Below are 23,752 nucleotides of genomic sequence, written 5' to 3' on the forward strand. Positions count from 1 at the left end.
AGAAGCTGGAGCTGCCCTAAGCCTGATGGGAGGACCTGCTGGAGGCCGGTTTCCAAGACAGCGGAGGGAAGCCTGGCGGGCACACGCATGCGTGGTAGGCTCCCTCCACGTGCGGCGGGGCCGCGGCCTCCGCGCGCTCGCAGGCCCCGCCCCCGGCCTCAGCATCTTTCCGGGCGTGCGGAGCCGACGCCATGGAAGGGGCGGGGGCTTCGCCGGGCGGCCCCGCCTCGGCGCCCTCCTGTTGGGCGTGGGCTAGGGCGCCCCTCCTCCCCGTCTTCTTATTGGTGCGCGCTTGCAAGCCAGGCGCCCCATTGGGCCGCGCGAATTTGGGCACCAAATTCAAAGATTTTAAAAGTACCCAGCTGGCGCCTTTTAAGAGAGAGCGCTCTGCAAAGCAGGCGGCTGGCCCAGTTGCGCGGATAGTTGTCCCTTCACTCTGAGGCGGACCCCCCCGTCCGCTGGGATGAGCCGGAGCCCCTGCAGCTGCGTCGCACGGCCGCTCTCCTGCTCCTGCAGCGCCGTGACAGCCGCCGGGCGCCTTCGCCCCTCGGACGGTGAGTTGAGGGGAGCAGACACGAGGGGGGCCAGCTCCGGAAGGGCTGTTCGCTCGGTGACGGGCGACCCTGACCGAGTATCCTCCCGGAGCTGCTGCATGCTGGGCCGCGGTGGGCTGCGGCGGCGCGCTCTGGGTCCGGGAGAGGGGAAAACCGGGGTTCGGTGGGACGCCGGGGGTGCTGGAGCGGGATGGCGGGCCCCGGGGTCCCACCGATCGTGCCGAACCTGGGCTCCCAGCTGCAAGGCGGATGCAGGTGGTGGCGAGCGAGGGCGCCCTTTCTCCTCGCGGGACGAACCACCCATCCCCTCCCCGCTTGAAGAGGCGCCAAATGCCCCCTCCCCTCCCCCACCGAGGCCCCGGCCCTGACAGGGCTGCGAGCCGGCAGCCCCCCACCAGCAGGGCCCAGGACCCTCGCCCCCTGGCCCTGCGCCCCTTCTCGGTGTCTGTCCCGCAGCCTCACGTCCAGACTCGGTTTCCCCAGCCTGGGCCGGGTCGGCTGTGCTGGCGGGCGCGGGAGATGGTGCTGGCGGTGATCTCCCGCCTCCGCAGGTCCCGCGCGGAGGGGACGGCCCTTCGGCCCCTCAGGGCCTCAGGGTCTCCCTCCCGCCAAATGAGAAGCCTCCAGCGCTGTGGGACCGAACTCGGTGGGGACTCCAGCAAAAACGCTCCTTTTCTCCTTTTTTCCTCTTTGCCCACCAACTCCGGCGCGAGAGGACTTGGGAAAGCACTCTTAGCATGCGAAGCCATGAGTCTCATGGCACTATTTGGTTGATTTTGTGAGAACTGAAGAATTGATTATTTTTGTCCTGCACTCCCAGATGGTCCTTTATTCCAAAATTTGGAATGGAAGGCACCAAAGCGCTTATTTTATCCGCTTTGTCGCTTTCTAAATGAAATGCAAATACATTTATTTAAACTGAGAAATTACCAAAAATGAAAAAAAAATCCACAATAGTAGTAGTTAGATTAATATTGGGGGCTGCCCCTTTGACTATTAACAGGGTAAGAATATTTCTGGAAGATCGTGGATCAACCTGCATGAAATTCTAAAGCTTCATGGCTTTATGAGGGCATTTTTTTTTTATTAAGTTTGGATGTCCATCTGCCTTGCTCCTCTAAGTATGTTGCTCCGGAATTTCTTTTTCCATTTACAGGTTTGAGGAAATGAAATAAATGATTGTATCCCACTATTTTTGGAAGTAGGCTTTAAAACTTTTTCTCAGCCTAGGGCCCCTCTCAGATTCTTAAGTAAAAGGGAATGGCCATGCCTGACATAGGGCACATGGTGGTTATCTGTAGGCATTGGAGACTGTGGCACTCAATTATTTCATTAACATATTTGAAGAGCTAGCAGGATTTTTAAGCATTTGTAACCTTAATTATGATATTTAATATAGAGAAGCAGTTCTATATTGGAATGTGAAATGGAAGATCAAATTTTGTGTAGTCTACTATAATGCCAGTTTCTTCATCATTGAACTGAGTTGGTATATGAGAATTTTGTTTTTTGTTTTTTAACCCAATTTATTCATTACCATCTCTGCTTTAGGAAAAACCAAAAGTACTAATACAATGACTAACACAGGTAGTTCCAAGTTAACAAAACTAGTCAAGAGATTTCATTTGAATTTGGATCTGAATTTTGAATCTGTACTTTATAATGTGTTATTTTGAAATGTGTATTTCCACATGGAGTACATTTTACTACTTTGAGATGTTTGGGATTTGGCTTATGAAAAATGTAAAAATAGATTTTATTGATTAGACTCTTGTGACAGAGACTCTGTGCCATGAGTTTAGTGGTTTCATTTTCTTATCCTTATTTTATGGATAGGAAGACGAATTCACGACTTCCTTGGTTTTCCCCAACTCAGCAAATGGCACTTTTTAAAAAGATTATGTATTTGAAAGGCACAATAACAGAGATCTTCTGTCCTTTATTCACTCTCCAAATCCCTGCAACAGCCCAGGGCTGAACCAGACTGAAACTAGGAACCAGAAACATCTGAATCTCACACCTGGTTGACAGGGACTCAAGTACTTGGACTGTCATCCCTGCTCCCAGGCACATTAGCAGGAAACTGGATTCTAAGCAGAGTAGCCAAAGACTTGAATCAGGCACTTCAATACAGAATACAGGCATCCCAAGCAGCAGCTTAACTCACTGTGCCACAATACAAACCTTAAACCCAGGGCATTTTGTTCACTCTACTTCTTCAAATCCTGTACATCAGCAAACTAATTTTAACCTTACCCTCCTACATAGTGTATCTTCAATCTAGCCAGTTATCTTCATTTTCACTGCAGTCATCCTAGTGCTGGGTACACAACTCAACTCCTATTATAAACACTTCTGTTTTTACTCAAAAGGCAGAGAAATCTTCATCCACTGGTTCACTCCCCAAATACCTACAATAGCCAGGGTTAGCCAAGTCAAAGCCAGGAACCAGAAACTCCATCCTAGTCTCCCACAGAGGTGGTGGTGGAGATGTGAGTACTTGAGCCATCATCTGCTGTCTCCCAAGTTGCATATTAGCAGGAAACTTCATCACTAGCAAAGGTGGGACTTGCTCCCAGACACTGTTAAAGAGCAGATTTTCTTGAAAGTTTAGGCAAGGTAAAGGGAAATGTCCCATTCCTTGAATTTACCCTATGGTTGGGTAGGTACACACTTTAAATACCTTATTGTCACTAGACCATCAATCAAAATAAAACATTGGAGATGAGAACAAAGGGAATTCAGGTAGATTTTAAAAAGACTTATTTATTTATTTGAAAGAGTTACAGAGGTAAGAGATATCTTCCATCCACCTGTTCATTCCCCAAGATGGCCACAGCAGCCACTTCTGAAACAAAGTCAAAGCCAGGAACTTCGTCTGGTCTCCCACATGGGTAGCAGGAACCCCAGCATCATCCTCCACTGCTTTTCCCAGGCATTAACAAGGAGAACAGGGAGCTGGGTTGAAAGTGGAGCAGCCAGAACACAAACTAGCATCCATATGGGATCATAGCCTGTAGCTTTATCCACTGTACCACATGCTGGCCCCTTCAGGTAGATTTTTAAGTTAGAAAAATGTCATTTCAAATTCAGGATATAAACACTGATACAATATGAAAAGTCTTCAGAAAATGCTTACTGTGAAAAAACTGCATGGATTTCAAAGTCTTTTGGACCAAAATTAACTTGACCTTTTTGATATACTTGATTTCCTCATTTGTTCCAAAAGTACAGATGCTTATGATGTAGCCTCTTTTTCAGCTGTCTTTTTTACTTAGATATAGGCTAAGTAGTCAAATGTTGTAGTTATGCAGATCCAGTAGTCTATTCTCAAGTACCTTTTTTTTTTTTTTTTAAAGATTATTTATTTGAAAGGTAGAGTTACAGAGGAGAGGCAGAGAGACAGTCTTCTATCTGCTGGTTCGCTCTCCAGATGGCCACAGTGGCTGGAGTTGGCGCTAATCCGAATCCAGGAGCTTCTTCTGGGTCTCCTACATGGGTGCAAGGCTCCAAGGACTTGGGCCATCTCCCACTGCTTTCCCAGGCAACAGCAGAGAGCTGAATTGGAAGTGGAGCAGCCAGGACTGGAACTGGCACCCATATGGGATGCCAGCACTGAAGGCGGCAGCTTTACCCACTACATCACAGCACTGGCCTCCTGAAGTGCTTCATCAGTACTTAAATATTTAAGCAATATTTCCACATTATTTTCATTTCTCAATAATTAAACTTGGATAATTTAACAACTTCTAGGAAAATATGCATTGGGCTGTTAAGAGAATGCAAGGTAAGTCCTTATATTCTGAGCAGAGATATATGAAAATTTTGTGATTAAAAGTAAATGTTGTTTCTTTGTAGGTTGTAAAGAAGAAAGTTCCATCTTACCTGTCAAAATGAAGTGCGATTTTAATTGTAACCATGTTCATTCTGAGCTTACACTGGTAAAACCTGATGACAGTGGAAGACAAGGTTCTTATACTCCTGCTTTTTTGCAAGGTTCATGTAAAGACTGCACTAAAGACTATGAAAGGCTTTCATATATTGGGTCTCCGATTGTGAGCCCTAGAATTGCAGAACTTGAAACCAAAAGCAAGCCCTTGCATAACAAGGAAAATCAACATGTACAACAGACACTTAATAGTTCAAATGAAATAGAAGAACAAGAGACCAGTAGATTTTATGAAGACAGTGGCTATTCCTCATTTTCTCAACATAGTGGACTTGGTGAACATGAAGAAGGTAGTCTTGCCCTGGAGGAAAATTTCAGTCACAGTCCACAATCCTGCCTGCTACAGATGCAAAGCCCGGACCAATATCCCAACAAAAACTTGCTGCCTGTTCTTCATTTTGAAAAAGTGGTTTGTTCAACATTAAAAAAGAATGCCAGACGAAATCCTACAATAGATCGAGAGATGCTGAAGGAAATTATATCTAGTGGAAATTTTCAACTACAAAATTTAATTGGCAGGAAAATGGGCCTAGATTGTGTAGATATCCTCAGTGAACTCTTTCGAAGGGGACTCAGACATCTCTTAGCAAATATTTTGACACAGCTCAGTGACATGGACTTAATCAAGTAAGTGTTATTGTTTTGAGTAGATTGGGATGATCGATTCAATATTTTTTGTTGATGGTTTAATACATCCAGCTCATGCAAAGATTAATGTCAGAATACTTTTAGATTGGGCTTTGTGTATTAATTTCTAATACATTTTACATCTTTGGGGCTTAACTATAAAAAGCCCAGTTTCAGTCAACAGCTCCAATATATACAACTTTTGCTACACTTGAAATTATGAAATTTCTGTTCTTTTGGAGTTATTTTTGATGTAGAGCTCTCCTGGGGTTAAACTATGGTGATCTACAAGTAGAGATTCCGTTATGACTTTAGAAGCCTTATACAAACTATTCTTTCTACCAAGAGAAATTAGTTAGAAGAGGTATCTTTGAGAAGAAATCTAGAGGATTTTACAGAATATTGAGCTATGTTGGATTCAGCATCACTAGATTGAAATTTTTCCATTTACATAAATTATTTAGAGGTATTCTTTTGAGGTGAGGCTTCATGCTAGTCTTCATGAAATAAAGCTAAGTAAAAAAGATATGACTGTTGATTTTTGTTGATCAGCTGCTTGAGGGATAATCGGAATCACAGACTCTACTTTCTGTATTAGCATAGTTGGTTTTTAAAATTGACTTCTAGTAGCAGTGTGTCCTAGAATGCTTTGAAAATTGTCTGCAGCTTATACCAGAGAGTATCAAATATGCCATGGGGTCCACTTACTAATGTTTGCAAATATTGCTCAAAAAATTAATAAAATACAAAGCAGTCTAAAAACAAAAGTTTTCTTTATGTATTTAAGAGTGAGATACAGAGAGATATTCCATCCACTGTTTCAACACCCTAAATGACCATATAGCCAGGTCCGGGCCAAGCAGAAGCCAAGAATCAAGCGCTCCACTTGGGTGGCTGGGGCCCAGGTACTTCAGCCATCTTCCATTCCCTTCACAGGCACATTAGCAGGAAACTGAATTGGAAGCAGAATAGCTAGACTCAAGTTATACTGGTGTCACATATGGCAGCTTAATCCTTTGCACTGTATTACCTGCCCCAAAGCAGTCATTGATGGGGAGGTTTTTTTTTTTTTTGGACAGGCAGAGTGGACAGAGAGGGAGAAAGGTCTTCCTTTGACACTTCACCCTCCAATGGCCGCCGCGGCCGGCGCACCGCACTGATCCGAAGGCAGGAGCCAGGTGCTTCTGGTCTCCCATGGGGTGCAGGGCCCAAGCACTTGGTCCATCCTCCACTGCACTCCCGGGCCATACCAGAGAGCTGGCCTGGAAGGGGGGCAACCGGGACAGAATCCGGTGCCCCGACCAGGACTAAAACCCGGTGTGCCAGCGCCGCTAGGTGGAGGATTAGCCTATTGAGCCATAGCGCCGGCAAGGAGTTTTTTTTAAAAAGGAGAACTCTAGACCCCATTTTAGACCAATTAACCAAATTACTAGGACAGGAGCATCCTTAAATCCTAAGAGCCCTGACCAATTCTAATGTATAATCAGGTATGATTGAAAAGTGCTACTAATACGAATTTATTTTGTTCTGTTAATGTTTCTCTGCTGTAGTCAACATCCTTGTTGGGCTTTAATTATTTCCTTATTTTATCATTTTTTTCCTAGTGTATCTAAAGTGAGCACAACTTGGAAGAAAATTCTAGAAGATGATAAAGGGGCATTCCAGTTGTACAGTAAAGCAATGCAAAAAGTTACTGTAAGTCTTTGTTGATGTTTCTTTTAAAAATGAACTGCTCTTTTAGAAATGAGAGAAAAATAGGAAAACGGGTAATCTGGAAACCATTTAAAAACATTTTAGGCGGCCAGTGCTGTGGCTTAGTGGGTGAAGCCACCACCTGCAGTACCAGCATCCCATGTGAGTGCCAGTTTGAGTCCCAGCTGCTCCACTTCAGGCCTGCTCTCTGCCACGGCCTGGGAAAGCAGTAGAAGATGGCCCAGGTCCTTGGGCCCCTGCACTCCAGTGGGAGACCTGGAGGAAGCTCCTGGTTTTGGATTGGTGCAGCTCTGGCTGTTGCAGCCAACTGGGGAGTAAACCAGCAGATGGAAGACCTCTCTCTCTCCCTCTGTCTTTGCCTCTTCTCTCTCTGTGTAACTTTGACTTTCAAATAAATCTTAAAAAAAAATTTCTATTTTTTAAATTTATTTATTTATTTGAGAGGCAGAGGTCTTCCATCTGCTGGTTCACTCCCCAAATGGCTATAACAACCCTATGTGGGCCGATCCATAGCTAGGAACCAAGAGCTTCCTCTGGGTCTCCCACATGGATGCAGAGGCCCAAGCACTTGGGCTGTCTTCCACTGCTTTCCAGGCCATCAGCAAGGCACTGGATTGGAAGTGGAGCAGCCAGGACTCAAACCAGTGCCAGTGCTGCAGGTAGAGGCTTAGCCTGTTACACCACAGTGCTGGTCCCATTTCAGTCTTCTAGAACTCATACAAAAGCAACTACAAATTAAAGAAAAAGGAATAAAGAGCATTTAGTGTAGAAATTACAGTACCCACTTTCTACATGGGAATGTCTGGGTTCAATGATATCCAGCTCCTGATTCCAGCTTTCTGCTTTTGCAGACCTTGGGAGGTAACAGTCATATCCCAAGTAATTGGGATATTGTATTAGGTTTCCAGCTTCTAGCTTTAGGATCAGAAAGGCCCAGTCCATTGTGGCCATTTGAGGCGAGAACCAGCACTTTGCTGTGTCTGCCTCCTCTCTGTGTCTCTGCCTCTCAAATATATAAATTTAGAGAGAAGGGAATCCCACCTCAGTCATTTATTTTATTGGGTTCTCCTAGAAATAGAATGTGCAAATAAGGTTAAAGTTACTCAGCCCACAGATAGTGAATCTTGGCATCTGTGTGTGTATGTTTTTATAATTTAGAAAAAATTTTTGATTTGTACTTTTTATTCCTTCAATTACAGGAGATGTGTAAATTTGAAGATTGTTTTTGTGGAAGGCAAAGGCAGTTTTATAAAAACTAAATGTTTCTGAAAATACAAGTCAATATTTGGACAGACTTGGGTCCAAATTTTATTCAAGTTTCATTTTTATTAATAAACTTGTGGTAATAAAAAACTTACCTAAAAATTAGTTTTTAAATCTATTCATAACACTGAAGTGACTGGACTGTGTCATGTACTGGTTGTGTAAAGAATAACTTGTTTTAGCAGTAGTACTTTTCTATATGATTAATTATAAATTGTGTAACAAGTGCCATATAGACTATGCATGTAAAGTGACTTCTCAGTTTCTGGCTTACACTTTCTGTCAATATTAGGTTTAAATTAATGGGTATGTGTGGCAATGTCTAACTAAGCATGTGTAGGTAAATTGGATATGGAACTTAGTCTACCACGTTCTTATGTACCCTTAGATTTACAGTCACAGTGACTGTGGAATTAATATAGGAGAAAGTATTTTAAGCCCTTTTAATATTATCTTAATTAGGAAAACAACATAAAATTTTCACCACATGCTTCAACCAGAGAGTACGTTATGTTCAGAACTGCATTAGCTTCCATTCAAAAATCAGCAACCCAGACTCCTCCCCAGAAGAATGTTCAAACCAAGTTATCCAATCATGGTGATCAGAAGGGTTCTGCTTACAGTCGACACAGTGAATTCTCTGAGGTAATTTTTTGTTTAATATGTAAATCAGAAACAATATTGTTAGAAGAGTTTAAAGTGAGAAATGAGGGACCAGTGTTGTACCAAGAATCTACTGTTTGGCATTGTTGATGAAAGTTCAATGAAACTCTACCTTTGAAGCAATAAAGTAATGAAAAACTCTTGACTTTAAATTTCTTTAACACTATTGAATATTACTTTTTGCATTAATGCTGCTAATAACTAAAGAAGAGAGTTAAGCAGAAAAAAGCCAACTTTCAAAATTTAGAAGTCTATTAAATGATTGCAAGCTTAATTTAGAAAACCATAATTTTACCTAAGATTTTGACTGATGTTGGTCAATAAATGTGAATTGTATGATAATTTTGTTTGTCTTCAGTGTTGATGATATGGTTAATACAACATGTAAGTTCAGCAAGTGTTAATTGAGTATGTTATCTATCAGGTACTGAAAGAATTAGAGGAGAAAGAGCAACCAGCCTCTCTCTGATTCTACAAAGAATTCCTAGAAAAGATGATATTTAATTAGGCACTGAGTGCAGGTAGCATTATGAGGTAAAATAGCATACTTAGAAGTGGCCCTGGAACCACTTGACAAATGCTGTCTCTTATCCACTGAACAGTAAGCAAGCACAGGAGCTGCCTTGTATGTGGCCATGAAGTATTCAATCCTTACTATAGTTTATTTATGGATTTTTTTTTCCTCTTACAGGTTGCTAAGACCTTGAAAAAGAATGAGAGCCTCAAAGCCTGTATTCGCTGTAATTCACCTGCAAAATATGATTGCTATTTACAACGGGCAACGTGCAAACGAGAAGGCTGTGGATTTGATTATTGTACAAGGTGTCTGTGCGATTATCATACCACCAAAGACTGCTCAAACGGAAAACTCCTAAAAGCCAGCTGTAAAATGGGTACTCTGCCTGGAACTAAAAAAAGCAAAAAGAATTTACGAAGGTTGTGATGTTTTATAAAATTAATTGTAGCTGGCCATGAGGGTTAGTTAGAAAACAGTTAGGTTTTAATTTAAAATAAAAATAGTTGTATGTGATTCTCAGTTTTATGGTGAAATCAATGTAGTATCCAGGATTTTCTCAGTGGATAGAGAACATACAGCCTTTTAAAAACATTTTACAATTTCATGTGAATGGGCTTAAAATTCTCAGGACAAGTCAGGAAATTAAATATTTTAGGAAGAACTAGAGTTCTGGTATTTGTGATTCAGAGGATAAAATTGAATTTATTAGATTTTTATGATAAAGGAAGGCCATGAGATTTTACCTAGGCAGTCTTAAAACATAAATCTGGTCTACCATCTATTAGCATTTGAGACATTTTATTTGATTTACTGAGTTAATGACAATAGAAATATCAGTTTCTAGTGTGTGTTAATTTAAATGTTGTATCAGCTTTCTTAAACCTTTTTCTCCATGTGTATATTTTCCAAAAATCCTTTGTAAAAAAATCTTCCAGTTTTCCTTATTTCTGAAGTCTGTTTTAATGTTGGTGTATATGTAAATATTTTTGTATTTTATCTGTCAAAATAAGAAACTGTCTTGTATATACATATAATTTTATTTCTGTAACAAATAAAATTCCTATATTTCATAATTTTTTTCTTGTTTTTTGTTTGCTTGTTTAAGGTTTATTTATTTGAAAGAGTTAGAGGGGGAGACAGATCTTTCATCCATTGATTTACTCTCCCAAATGTCTACAATGATCAAGGCTGGGCCAGGCTGAAGCCAGGAACCCGGAACTCCCATCTGGGTCTCCTTTATGGGTGGCTGGGCCCAAATACTTGGGCCATCTTCTGCTTTCCCAGGTGCATTAGCAGGAGGCTGGATTGGAAGTCGAGCAGTTGGGACTCAAACCAGCGCTCACAAGAAGGATGCAGGTCTCAGGCAGCAGCTTCACTTGGTATACCACAGTGTCAACCCCTACCTTTTGTTTTTTAGACAAATGAATTAGGAAACTGGAGAGAACTATGTGTGTATGAAGGCATTGAGTGGATCTGTGTGTATTAAAAACTTCTGAAATTCTCTGGCTTCTACCTGATCTGTTTTCTTCTCACTAGCTTAATTCAGTCATTATGGAGTTGGTTCTTGAAATGAATGGTTCAATGTAATAAGACTAAGCAAATGCTGCCATTTCTTAATTCGTATATAACTAAATACCAGAAAAATGTGTAGGATAAAATTCTTTTTTTGAAAAAAGTTATTAATAATAGTTGGCACATGGTTAATTCAACTAGTTCTTTATTGTACATGACAACATCTTCACTAGACTGAGTGCTCAAGGATTTGAGATGATGCACTCTTTAGCACACCCCAAAGGTGGAGATCCACTGTATTTTCACCAAGCAAAGCATCAGCCGCAGCAGCAAGGAGCTGTCAACCAAACGCTGGGAACACAACCATTTTTAAAATGCATTTCCATCATTCCTTTTTAGAAGCCAACAACACATCTTCAATAGTTACACATATATCTTGACTACCTTTAAGAAGTATGTAATTTCACAGATGAAGTCTAATTTTCAAGTTGAAATTCATCTTTTTTTTTTTTTTTTTTTTAACAGTGGATAGAGAGACAAAGGTTTCTTGCCGTTGGTTCACCCTCCAATGGCCGCCGCGGCTGGCGCACCGCGCTGATCCTAAGCCAGGAGCCAGGTGCTTCTGGTCTCCCATGGGGTACAGGGCCCAAGCAGTTGGGCCATCCTCCACTGCACTCCCTGGCCACAGCAGAGAGCTGGCCTGGAAGAGGGGCAACCGGTAAAGAATCTGGCGCCGCGACTGGGACTAGAACCTGGTGTGCCGGCGCCGCAAGGTGGAGGATTAGCCTACTGAGCCATGGCGCTGGCTGAAATTCATCTCTTTCATAGGTACCTTTTCGCGACCCACAGACCTACAGGTTGCGTTTGGCTTTCATTAGAGAGGGAGGTGCTCACATTTTTGTTCAATTGGTGCAGATGGGGGATAGCAGAGGAGCTACCTCAGACAAAGGGAGCCTGGAACAAACGAGAGGGATCTGGCTCATTCCTTCTGAGCTTCCCAGGAGGTTCTGGACAGTTTTCACTTATTTTTTTACTTTGCTTTGTTAAAAAATGACAATCAAGCCCTGTTTGTAGTAAAAAGTTCGGAGAATGTGCAAAAGGCAGGTGCAGCGGAGTCTTGAGTTTCCTTCAAACTCCCTGTTCCAATCTTCGCATTTTATTTAGTAGTATTACAAGGCCATTCTCTGTCACATGTGTCCAGGTTTTAGAGTTTAGAGTTTCAAAGAGAGGAGAGACAGACATCTTCCACCTACTGGCTCACTTCCCCAATGGCCGTAATGGCTGGGCTGGGCCAGGCTAAAGCCTGGAGGCAGGCGCTTTGTCTGGGTCCCCCATGTAGGTGGCAGAGATCCAAGCACTTGGGCCATCTTCCACTGCTTTCCCAGGTGCATTAGCCTGGAGCTGGATTGAGAGTGGGGCAGCTTGACTTGGTGCCCATATGGGATGCTGGCAGTCTCGCCCCACTGAGCCACAACTCCAGCCCCAACGTGTCTCCAGGTTGAATGGCTGTGGTTGTGCGTATCCGGGGGTAGAACTGGGCCTTGGGGGTTCAGAATTAATCATACTCTTTAAGAATAGAGTAGGGAAGCTTTTATCACACTGCCACCTCTCCAAACAGTTTGAAATAAATACTGTGTTTAAAAACACAAAAACGGTCAGCACTCCAATGCCAGTTCAGTCTAAGAAAACACATGGACACTTCCTGCAAAACATTTACTAAACAAACCCAAGGTGTAATTTGCTAGGAGGGCACAAATACATTTTAAAAAAGTACCTGAGGTTTTGTTTGGTTATTTAATCGCATCATTTTGGTTTGTTGTTGATGATTAGATAGCAATTTTTATGCATTTTTAGTGGCTTCCTTCATCTTCTCAGAACTTTGAAGTACCGTGAGTACTAACTACCCTAAAAAGAGAATAAAGACGACTACACAATGAGTCCCTTTGAAGTGAATCCTTTGGTTTCCTTATTGCCCCAGGAGGCTCTAAACAGCAGCAATTGCTGTGGTTCCTTCTCCAAGCATCCCCTCCATGTAGCGGGCATTGCTGCCCGGGCCAACAATGAGGCCGACTTCGCAGCGAGGGTCTTCATGGCCACAGGTCGTCATGGTTCCCACTGCGTCATTCGCCACAGCAACCACGGCCAGGGCAAACCCCTCTGGCCGGCGGCTGGCGTCCTTCAGCAGGCTGACTCCGTCCTCACCCTCGCAGCTGGACGCCTGAAAGCCTGTCGTCCACTTGAGGAGGATGCTCTCGTCCAGGCTGCTCTGCTGGCACGCGAAGGAGTAGGTGAAGCCCAGAGGCAGCGACACACCACCCTCCGTGCCCATGTACTCCAGCAAGCCGGCGATGCTCTGCACGATGCGGTCAAAGAGCTCCTCCCCTGTGCTGCGCATGACCTCCTGTGGGATGCAGTAGATCTTGGGCATCTCCTCTCCGTGCCACTTCCCGTTCCACACCCGCACCAGAAGGACCTGGAAGTTTGTTCCTCCGAGGTCCAAGGCCAGGAAGTCTCCTTTCTCTGTGCCATCGGGAGTGGCACACACGTAGGTGGGCAGCATCTTGCCAGGGGCAACGACGTGGGTCTCTTTGCTCAGGCCACACTGCATTTCTAACTTTATCCTCCTCTTCACCTCTAGCAGCTGCTCGTGGCTCAGCTTCAGGGATTCCAAGGTCTTCTGGCGGGCTCGGTGTCGGTCAGCCCCACCGCTGTCACCATGGCCGCCCCTTTGCCACTGCTGTCCTCGGAGCGGAGGAAGCAGACATTACAGTCGGGTACCAGCCTCCGCACGGCCTCGCGAAGACGCCTGGCGAAATGGGGGTGTTTCCTGTAGACAGAGCTGTCGACCCCGATGGTGGAGCACAGCCGCTCCTCGCCCTTGTTCTACTTGATGCCCGCAGCACAGCTGCCAGCATGTATGGATCTGCAGTGCTGGCATCTCATATGGGCGCCAGTTCAAGTCATGTCTGCTACACTTCCAATCCATCTCTCTGCTATGGCCTGGGAAAGCAGTACAAGATGGCCCAGGTCCCTGGGCCCCTGCACCTGCATGCGAATACCCTGAGGAAGCTCCTGGCTCCTGGCTTCAGATCATTGCAGCTCTGGCCATTGCAGCCAATTGGGGAGTGAACCAGCAGATGGAAGACCTCTCTCTCCACCTCTCCTTCTCTCTCTGTGTAACTCTGACTTTCAAATAAATAAATAAATCTTTAAAGCAATATATCAGTTCTTCTAAACCATGAACATAGTATATCTTTATTAGTGTCTTCAATTTCTTTCATCAGTGTTTTGTAGTTGTATGGAGATTCTGGGTTTTGAGCTGAGGCTATAATGGAATGAAACTTTTGAAAGTTTACAGAGGGAGTATTTTTCATATAAAAGGGATATGAGTCGCTGGAGGCCAGAAAGCTGACTGGTAACTTCCTTCCAAAATAGTCTCCAGTGATTTCAGTCTCTAGTATTCGTACCTCTTGTGTAATGCCCTCCTACACCATATTTGTCTTGATGTATGTGGCTAATAGAATACAGTAGAAATGACGGCATATCCCTTTCAATACAAACTTACAAAAGACATTGTGGCTGGCACCGCGGCTCAATAGGCTAATCCTCCACCTAGCGGCGCCAGCACACTGGGTTCTAGTCCCGGTCAGGGCGCCGGATTCTGTCCCGGTTGCCCCTCTTCCAGGCCAGCTCTCTGCTGTGGCCCTGCAGTGCAGTGGAGGATGGCCCAGGTGCTTGGGCCCTGCACCCCATGGGAGACCAGGAGAAGCACCTGGCTCCTGCCTTCAGATCAGCGTGGTGCACCGGCCGCAGCGCGCCGGCCGCAGCGCGCCGGCCGCGGTGGCCATTGGAGGGTGAACCAACGGCAAAAGGAAGACCTTTCTCTTTCTCTCTGTCTCTCTCTCACTGTCCACTCTGCCTGTAAAAAAAAAAAAAAAAAAAAAAGACATTGTGATTTCTGCCTCTATTTCTCTTCTTTGGATAACCTCTCTAGGAGAGTGTAGCTATCACTTTTGAGCTACCCATGGGAATAGCACATTATAAGGAACTGAGGTCTTAAAAAATGTCCCAAATGGAGAAAAACTGAGGTTTTCTGCCAATTTCTATGTCTGCGAGTCTTCCTGAATGTAGACCCTTTAGCTGAAATCAAAGCTGTAGGCAACTTTAGTCCCTGCAGTTATACTGAGTGCAACCTGAGTCACCCAGCTAACTTGCACCCAAATTCCTGAGCTGCAAAAAATAAAACTAAGATTATAAATGTTTGGTGTTTTAAACTTCTGATTTTTGGGATCATTTATTATGCAGTAAGAAATTACTCATATAATGTGGGTCTAGTCTTCTAGTAGAAGTTGGCAAGTGCAAAATGAGCAGATGTCATCTCATATGCTTTGGCTATGCCAATATTGAGATTATTTGTTCCCTGAGATTCTAAGACATGTGATTGCTTGGGCTAGAACTAATACTAGTTTAGCTACAAGAGCAACCTTGTGGCTGTAAGGTATTCCCTAAAAAAAAAACTCATATTCCAAGCCTATTTTGGTTTGGGTCTCAGCAGATCATAAGAAAGGCTATTTTGGAGTAAATGTCTGGCACAATAGTTAAGTTGCTGCTTGGGATACCTTTTTCCCTTTTCAGAGTTCCTGGTTTGAGTCCTGGCTACTCTGATTCTGATCCAATTGCCTGCTTATTTCTACCCTGAGAGACAGCACATGATGGTTCAAGTACTTGGGTCCCTGCCACCTACATTGGAGACACAGATGGAGTTCTAGGCTCTTGGCTTTGGCTTGTCTCAGCCCTGGCTGTTGTGAGCATTTTGGGGAGTGAATCACTGGTTGGAAGATTTCTGTCTCTCTGCCTTTCAAATAAAATTAAATTAAATAATTTTTCTAAAAAAATGTACTGTGAAATTTCAAGCCTCCTACATAGAAGAGAATGAATAACTTATGCTAGTTAGTATTTCCATTGTTACTGTGAAATTTAGAACATTGAAACCTTTGCATAATTTTCCATAATATGTATTTTCCATGAACTTTTTGAAGACTCCTCATATACATAGATTTCAAAAATGTTCATGCCAAAATAAACTTATCTTTGAATTCTGTTTTCCATACACTTTTTGAAATGCCTTTGGTGTAGTATTTTTAAGTCACTCTTTTTTTTGTTGTTTTAACAGGGAGTCATAGTACTGGCTTAAAGCTTACTGGCACTTCTTTATCTGTATTATGGCATCCAGGGAAATTCTGTTTATAGATAAAATTAAGTAAAATCTTTCTTGAAGGACTCCTTCAATTATTCATATTGTGACAAGAATACATGATTAAATGCATTCAGAAGGGCCTTTAAACTGAACCTGGCCAAATGTGGTCTAAGTTGGGAGACCAGCTATAGAATGACCTCCTGTTTATGGTCGAGACAGTAAGCAGTCTCTATATTTACATGGTCATTCCTGGTGATCCTAACATTGTGTGGGACCAGCCAGTATTGACAGTTAACTGTAGTGGCCATTTAATGGCAGGTGGACTTCACTGAATGTGGGGAGCAAACCGGACTAGACTGAGTTACTGGAATTAAGACTTATTCTATGCATCTGCTCTCCCACAATATGGCGCTGGGAGAGAAGTAAACAGCTTCTACCCAGCTGCCTCTCACCAACTTGACAAGCTGCAGGAGTTGCTACTGATTTGGAGGAGAGCAGCGTACTCGGCGTGTGGGCAGCCGAGTTGGGATTGGCGGAGGAGGACTATAAAGGAGGAGAGAGACGGCATGCACGAGGAACATCTAAGGGGAACATCTAGCTGAGGGAACACCTGTGCAGCCCCCGAGAAGAGCCGGCCGGCGGTGTGCCGCTCCCCTGCGGAAGTGGGGAATGTGGCAGGGGGAACCGCCCTTCCACGGAGGTGGAAGGGACAGTAGCCAACCCGGGAAGAACCAGCAGCAAACCCGGGGAGGGCCGAGCAGACGAAAGAACAAAGCAGGGTCCTGTGTTGCTCCTCCACGAAGACGGGGAGCGACAACTGAAGACTTTATTCTAATGAATACATTTCAGATTTGGCCTTCCTGTTGTAGCTCTATTATCATTCATGGATGGTGGAAATGATATTTTAATGTTTCTTCTAAAATCTCAATGTGTTCGTATGTAGCAGTCCTTTGTGTGTGTTCTCAACTCCAGCCTCAGACATTTCACAGAAGCAAATGCCATGTTAAAATACTGGCACTGAATCCTACTTGCCATTCGCTGAGGTTCATGTTGGAGTGTTCTCAGAGATTAGCATTTTGGAGTCATCTGTCCAAGAATTTTGTAAGCCTGGTTCATACACCATGATACCTGCCATAAAGACTGTATGTAAAGGAAAATAGTGATAGTTCATCTTAAATTCCTAAACTCATAATCCCACTGTGTTTGGTATTCGCTCTCTCTCTCTCTCTCTCTCTCTTTTGACAGGCAGAGTTAGACAGTGAGAGAGAGAGAGACAGAGAACAAGGTCTTCCTTCACCCTCCAAATGGCCGCTACAGCCGGCGCACTGCGCCGATCCAAAGTCAGGAGCCAGGGGCTTCTTGCTAGTCTCCCATGTGGGTGCAGGGCCCAGGCACTTGGGCCATCCTCCACTGCCTCCCTGGGCCACAGTAGAGAGCTGGACTGGAAGTTTGTGTTTGGTATTCTCTTTTCCCTAAATTCTGTTTCAACAGTGCAAACACAACATCACACCACAAGATGGTGCTCTTATACTAGTCAAGTTCACTCATTCATGTGCAGTTTCATCTAAAACAGCACAACTTTGAAGATTAAATGTCTGCAGGAGTTCAGGAGACAGATCCTAAAAAAACCAAGCAATATGTCAATGTGGGCTCATCACTTATAACAAATGTGCTACTCTGAAGGGGAATGTTGGTAATGGAGGAAGTTATACATGCAGAGAGGACAGGCAGGGTGTTTATAGAAAAATATGTACATTTCACTCAATTGTGCTGTGACATAAAACTGTTCTGAAAAATAAGATTATTAAAAACAATGAAAAAAACTGTATGAAATAATAATATTGCTATTCTATTAAATTTATGTTGTCAGATTATAAAATTAAGTCCATATATATTATTGAGCTAGGACAGGCAGATACAAACCATTTACTTTTTTTCTCAAATCTTGTTTGCCCTCAGTAGTTTTACTCATTATTTACATTATGCATATACATGCATTATTTACACTGTGACATACACACTGTCAAATGCAGTGGCAACATGTGGCTACCAAACACTTGAACTGTGACTCCTTCAGATCCAAACCGAGATGCACTGTAAGAGTAAAATACATACCAGATATTGGAGATCTAGTATCAAGAAAAGCAAAAATATCATCAATAATTTTGATATTGACTATACATGAAAAATAAGAATATATTGGATTTACTGGGTTAAATACAATACCATGGAGATTAATTTTATATGTTACTTTTTTGTGTGTGTGGCAACTATAAAATTTAAAATACATATCTGACTCACTTTGTATCCTATATGCAGTGTTTTTCTAAGATCACACAACTAAGTAAGCACCCTAGGAGTCTTTCCTGGCCCTGAAACCTAAATGTGGCACAATGTAGTACCCTGATACCTAGATTTCTCATATTAAAAAAAAAAAAAAGTTCTACATACAGAGATGAAAAGACATTTCCTAATGGAAAGATCTCATCTAAATAGAATTTAACAATTTCTTTCAGAACCACCATTACTCAAGATTCCACAGTAATTCACTCCTCATTTGATCTTTGCCCCAGTCTTCACTCTTAGATAAGAAACTGCTCTTATCAATGCAGCTCAGATCCTATAACACTGTCATCTGGAAAATGCTTAATAAATATTTCTGGAATGAATGAAACAAAGAACTAGAAAGATTCAGGCTGACTTCTCTGGGGGTCAGTGGAGTGCCACTGAACTCAGGCTCTGGCTGCATATTAGCAAAAGAATCTGCTGTAACCCTTTTCCAAACCTCCCTCAAGGGCACAGGTGTTAGGCATAAGATTAAGATACTGGTTAAGAAGCCAGCATCCCATATCGGAGTATCTGAGTTCAATACCCAGCTGGCTCCCGTTCCTGATTCTAGCTTCCTGCTAAAGCAAAACCTGGGAGGCAATGGCAATGGCACAATTAATTGGGTTCCTGCCATCCACATGGAAGACCTGAGCTCCTGGCTTTAGCCTGGCCTACTCCCTGCCCTTGCAGGCATTTTGGAAATGAACAAACAGATGCGAGCTTTCTTGCTGTCTATCTGTCTCTATGTGTCTGCCTTGCAAAGTACATAATAATAACAAAAACCTTTCTCTACTCCTTTTCTCAGGAGTAATCTTTCCCCTTCCTTATTAGCTTTGTGAAATATTGCCTTACTAATGTCATTTTTATTTGCTTTAAAGGCTATTTTTGGGGGGGGGGTTTGAGTTTTTTTTTGTTTTTGTTTTTTTTTTTTTGTTTTTTGTTTGTTTTTGTTTTTTTTTTGACAGGCAGAGTTAGACAGAGAGAGCCACACAGAGACAGGTCTTCCTTTTTCCGTTGGTTCACCCCCTAAGTGGCCGCTGTGGCCAGTGCACTGCGCCAATCCAAAGGCAGGAGCCAGGTGCTTCCTCCTGGTCTCCCATGCGGGTGCAGGGCCCAAGCACTTGGGCCATCCTCCACTGCCCTACCAGGCCACAGCAGAGAGCTGGGCTGGAAGAGGGGCAACTGGGACAGAATCCGGCGCCCGAATCGGGACTAGAACCTGGGGTGCTGGTGCCACAGGCGGAGGATTAGCTTATTGAGCTAATTGCGCTGGCCTGTTTTTTTTTTTTTTTTAAGATTTATTTATTTACTTGAAAGTCAGTTACACAGAGAGAAGGAGAGGCAGAGAGAGAGAGAGCGAGAGAGAGAGAGAATCTTTCATCTGCTGGTTCACTCCCCAGTTGGCTGCAGATCGGAAGCCAGAAGCCAGGAGCTTCCTCCAGGTCTTCCCACGTGGGTGCGGGGCCCAAGGACTTGGGCCATCTTGTACTGCTTTCCCAGGCCAGAGCAGAGAGCTGGATCAGAAGTGGAGCAGCCAGGACTAGAACCGGCGGCCATATGGGATGGCAGCACTGCAGGCGGCAGCTTTACCCACCACGCCACAGCGCCGGCCCCTGGCTCTGAGTTCTTTACTGAGACACCCACCTGGCCTGCCAGGTGTACTCTCTTAACTACTTCTCTTCTGCAAACTTCGCTAGCGGCTCACGGCTCTTCCCTTTCTCGTGGGATGACCAAAACTCCGAGCAACCAATCCTGGTCACGTCCAGAGGTGGCGTCAACGTGGGACACAGGCGAGGACCAGGGTGAGTTCTGAGCAGCGTCACTCTGCGAACGCTGCTTCCAGCCTTTCTCTGGCCTCGTCTCATGGAACCCAGGGCTCCTCCCCGGTGATTCGCGGAGGCAGAGTTTCGCCCGCTTTCCTGTCTCCCGGCCACCCTGGCCGCACCCTGCTGTCTCTGCCAGTCACGCGGGAGGAGCATCCTACAAGGGCCCAGGCCGCTCACTGTCCGGCTCTCTGCCTGGGCCCTGCGGCTGGCCTGGCCCGCCCTCTGTCCGCGGCCGCTCGCCTTTGTCTCACACCTGGGGGAGTGGGGGAAGTCTGGCAGTGAGTGACTAGCGCCTGACCTCCGAAGGCCTTCCCTGCTTTTTAAAAGGGTCCCCGAACCTCTGTTCCACTCCCTCCTTGGCCGCCGTTTTGATCACATGGCTCATTTTCAACTGCCGTTTGTAACCACCACCAGAACTGTGCAGGGCCATGGGTTCCAACCCTCTCAAGTTTTTCTAGACTTGAAAGAGCAGGCCTCTTGGCCCTTCCCACCTTAAGGGTTCCATTCTCTTGCTTGCTAAATTATGTAAGTTTCTCTGCACACCTGTTTAAGATCTCTGTTCTACAATGCATGCCTTGTTAAACTTGTTAAACTCAGAGTTCTTTCATCACGACTGCCCTCTATCCAAGGTCCTGAGGCCGGAAAGGATAAAAATTTGAAACTCTGCTGTACTTTGTAAACCGTTGTAAATTGCTGAGTTATCCTGAGCAGCTATTTTAAGTACGTTTGCCTTCCAGTTGCAAGTCTCTGAAAATATTTGCAATTACATTTATGGAGCTTTATCTTTTAACAAAACGTGGTTAGTTCACAAACATGGTTGTCTCCTAGGCTTAAAGATGCTATTATCGGCCGGCGCCGCGGCACAATAGGCTAATCCTCCGTCTTGCAGCGCCGGCACACCGGGTTCTAGTGCCGGTCGGGGTGCCGGATTCTGTCCCAGTTGCCCCTCTTCCAGGCCAGCTCTCTGCTGTGGCTAGGGAATGCAATGGAGGATGGCCCAAGTGCTTGGGCCCTGCACCCCATGGGGGACCAGGATAAGTACCTGGCTCCTGCCATTGGATCAGCGAGGATCAGAGGGTGAACCAATGGCAAAAGGAAGACCTTTCTCTCTGTCTCTCTCTCTCACTGTCCACTCTGCCTGTCAAAAAAAAAATAAATAAATAAAATTTTTTTTAAAAAGATGCTATTATCATGTGCTAATCCTTTTAATCATGCTTTTCCTGTGGTGTGGTAACTGACCTAAATAATGAGGGTTGAAAGTGTCTTGGAGGAGGAGGTTTCACATGTTTTTCTGTTGCCGATATTGAGTGTTGATTATTTGGGAGAACTGAGTGTTAAAGTAGTTATCATTATCTGCCTGGGGCTGACGTTACGGGTTAGTGGGTTGAGCACTGACACCCCATGTGGGCACCAGCTCTGCTCCTGACTGCTCCACTTCTGATCCAGCTCCCTGCTGGTGCACCTGGGAAGGCAGCGGTGAATGGTCCAGGTGTTTGGGCCCCTGCATGCACATAGGAGATCTGGAATAAGCTCCTGGCTCCTGGCTTGAGCCTGGCCAAGCCCCGGTTGTTGCAGCCATTTGGGGGAGTGAACCAGAGGATGGAAGATTTCTCTCGCTTGCTTGCTTGTTCTCTCTAACTCTGCATTTAAAGTAAGTAAAAAATAAAAAAGGGTTATTTTTTAGTCAAAGATCTCTTTACATACTGGAAATGGGAATGAAAAAAAAGAGTCTGAAAGTCCATCTATGCTTTGTCGTTTGGTATCCAAAGGCTTGGACTTCATGTGCAATGATGTCATAGTTAAAGTAAGTGAAAAGAAGTGGCTGACTAGATGAAAGTGAAGAGATAGGAAACTCTTCTTCTAAACTACTCCTTTCTTCTAAGCATTGATGGCTACATATACACTATGTTTTGTTAATATAATTCTTATTCTATTGACAATATGCGAAAGATAATTGTACCCATAAACAGAAGAAGCAACATAATCATGTATTAGATACACTTAAAGTTTATTTGTCTAAAACACCTTGGGATATTAGTGTCCAGAAAGGAAAGAATGATTCTTTACTGTTAGAAATCTCTGGCTTGGAATGCTGACCTGTCCATTTATTATTTATTACTGGGAAGGTTTTTGATATTTATGAGCTTCAGTTTTCATATTTATATAGAGAAGGTAATACTACCTACCTGATATTAGCATAATGATTAATTTGAAAAATATGTACAAGTAAAAGCACTGATGCAATTTCTGGTGCAATAAATAAATTTAGCTACCGTACATTTTTTACCATGGCCAAAATGTGAAGTTTTACAAGTATCTTGATATTTATGACAATAAAAATAAAAATTCTTTCCTAAATCATTTTATAATTTTGATAAGGAGAATGATCTCAGGTCAAATTTTCCATCACCTGTGTTATTCACTCTAGAGCGCTGAAAATTTTTTTTTGTGTCCTAAGTAGGTGAGCAGAGAAAGCAACTTTATTACCAGAAAATAATTTTGTTAAAATATGGATGGGATGGATCTTCAAATGACTTAAAAACTCACATGTAGAAGCTTACTGTTATTCACTTATCTGTTTATTTTTTAAAGATTTATTTTATTTATTTGAAAGTGTTACAGAGAGAGAGAGGTCTTCCCCATCTATTGACTCACTCCCCAACTGGTCACAACAGTTGGAGCTAGGCTAGGCCAAAGCCAGGAGCCAGCATCTTGCTTGGCCCAAGGACTTGGGCCATCTCTTCCATCTCTCCGCTTTCTCAGGCACATTATCAGGGAAGAGGATCAGAAGTGGAGCAGCCAGGACTTGAATTGGTGCCCATGTGGAAGCAGGCACTGCCGGCCAGGTTTTAACCTGCTGTGCCAGAGCGCTGGCCCCCACTTATCTGTTTATTTATTTATTTTTTTTTTTTTGACAGGCAGAGTGGACAGTGAGAGAGAGAGACAGAGAGAAAGGTCTTCCTTTGCCGTTGGTTCACCCTCCAATGGCCGCCGTGGCCGGCGTGCTGCGGCCGGCGCACCGCGCTGATCCGATGGCAGGAGCCAGGAGCCAGGTGCTTTTCCTGGTCTCCCATGGGATGCAGGGCCCAAGCACCTGGGCCATCCTCCACTGCACTCCCTGGCCACAGCAGAGGGCTGGCCTGGAAGAGGGGCAACCGGGACAGAATCCGGCACCCCGACCGGGCCTAGAACCCGGTGTGCCGGTGCCGCTAGGCGGAGGATTAGCCTAGTGAGCCGTGGCGCCGGCCCACTTATCTGTTTATTAAAAAGCATTCATTGTGTACCTTCTGTGTACACAATACACAGATGGCAACAGAATGAAATACTACATATGGCAAGAATGAAATAAATGCAGAGCAAGCAAAATATCATGGCAACAGAATGGAAGGAAAATAGCTTCAAACAAGAGGATCAGAACAAAAAGACTATTAAAAAAACTCTTGAAAGATGGGAAAAAAATGCCCATTTTTTTCTCCCTTTACCCATTTTACAAATGTGCAAAATGTTGTACTATGCCCTGAGACTGTCTTAGGTGGTGTATGTGGTTTCTGGAGAAACGGTAAGGGCTGTACAAGAGGCACACTAGCGAATGACTGTGAATTC

At 44.0% G+C, this 23,752-nt stretch overlaps 1 protein-coding gene and 1 pseudogene across 1 annotated transcript; one reads left to right on the plus strand and one right to left on the minus strand.

Annotated features, from left to right (window-relative positions):
- Window positions 1-10,359, plus strand: FBXO5 (F-box protein 5). The gene is made up of 5 exons (XM_002714953.5): window positions 1-554; window positions 4,413-5,130; window positions 6,735-6,825; window positions 8,569-8,751; window positions 9,461-10,359. Exons 1-5 carry the CDS (start codon window positions 464-466, stop codon window positions 9,710-9,712), a joined length of 1,335 nt encoding a protein of 444 aa, XP_002714999.1. The 5' UTR covers window positions 1-463; the 3' UTR covers window positions 9,713-10,359.
- Window positions 10,360-12,782: 2,423 nt separating this feature from the next.
- Window positions 12,783-20,302, minus strand: LOC103349962 (hexokinase-2 pseudogene; annotated as a pseudogene).
- Between the last annotated feature and the right edge of the window lie 3,450 nt (window positions 20,303-23,752).

This window comes from Oryctolagus cuniculus, chromosome 5 (genome assembly GCF_964237555.1).
Source record: "Oryctolagus cuniculus chromosome 5, mOryCun1.1, whole genome shotgun sequence".
Classification (NCBI taxonomy): Eukaryota; Metazoa; Chordata; class Mammalia; order Lagomorpha; family Leporidae; genus Oryctolagus; species Oryctolagus cuniculus.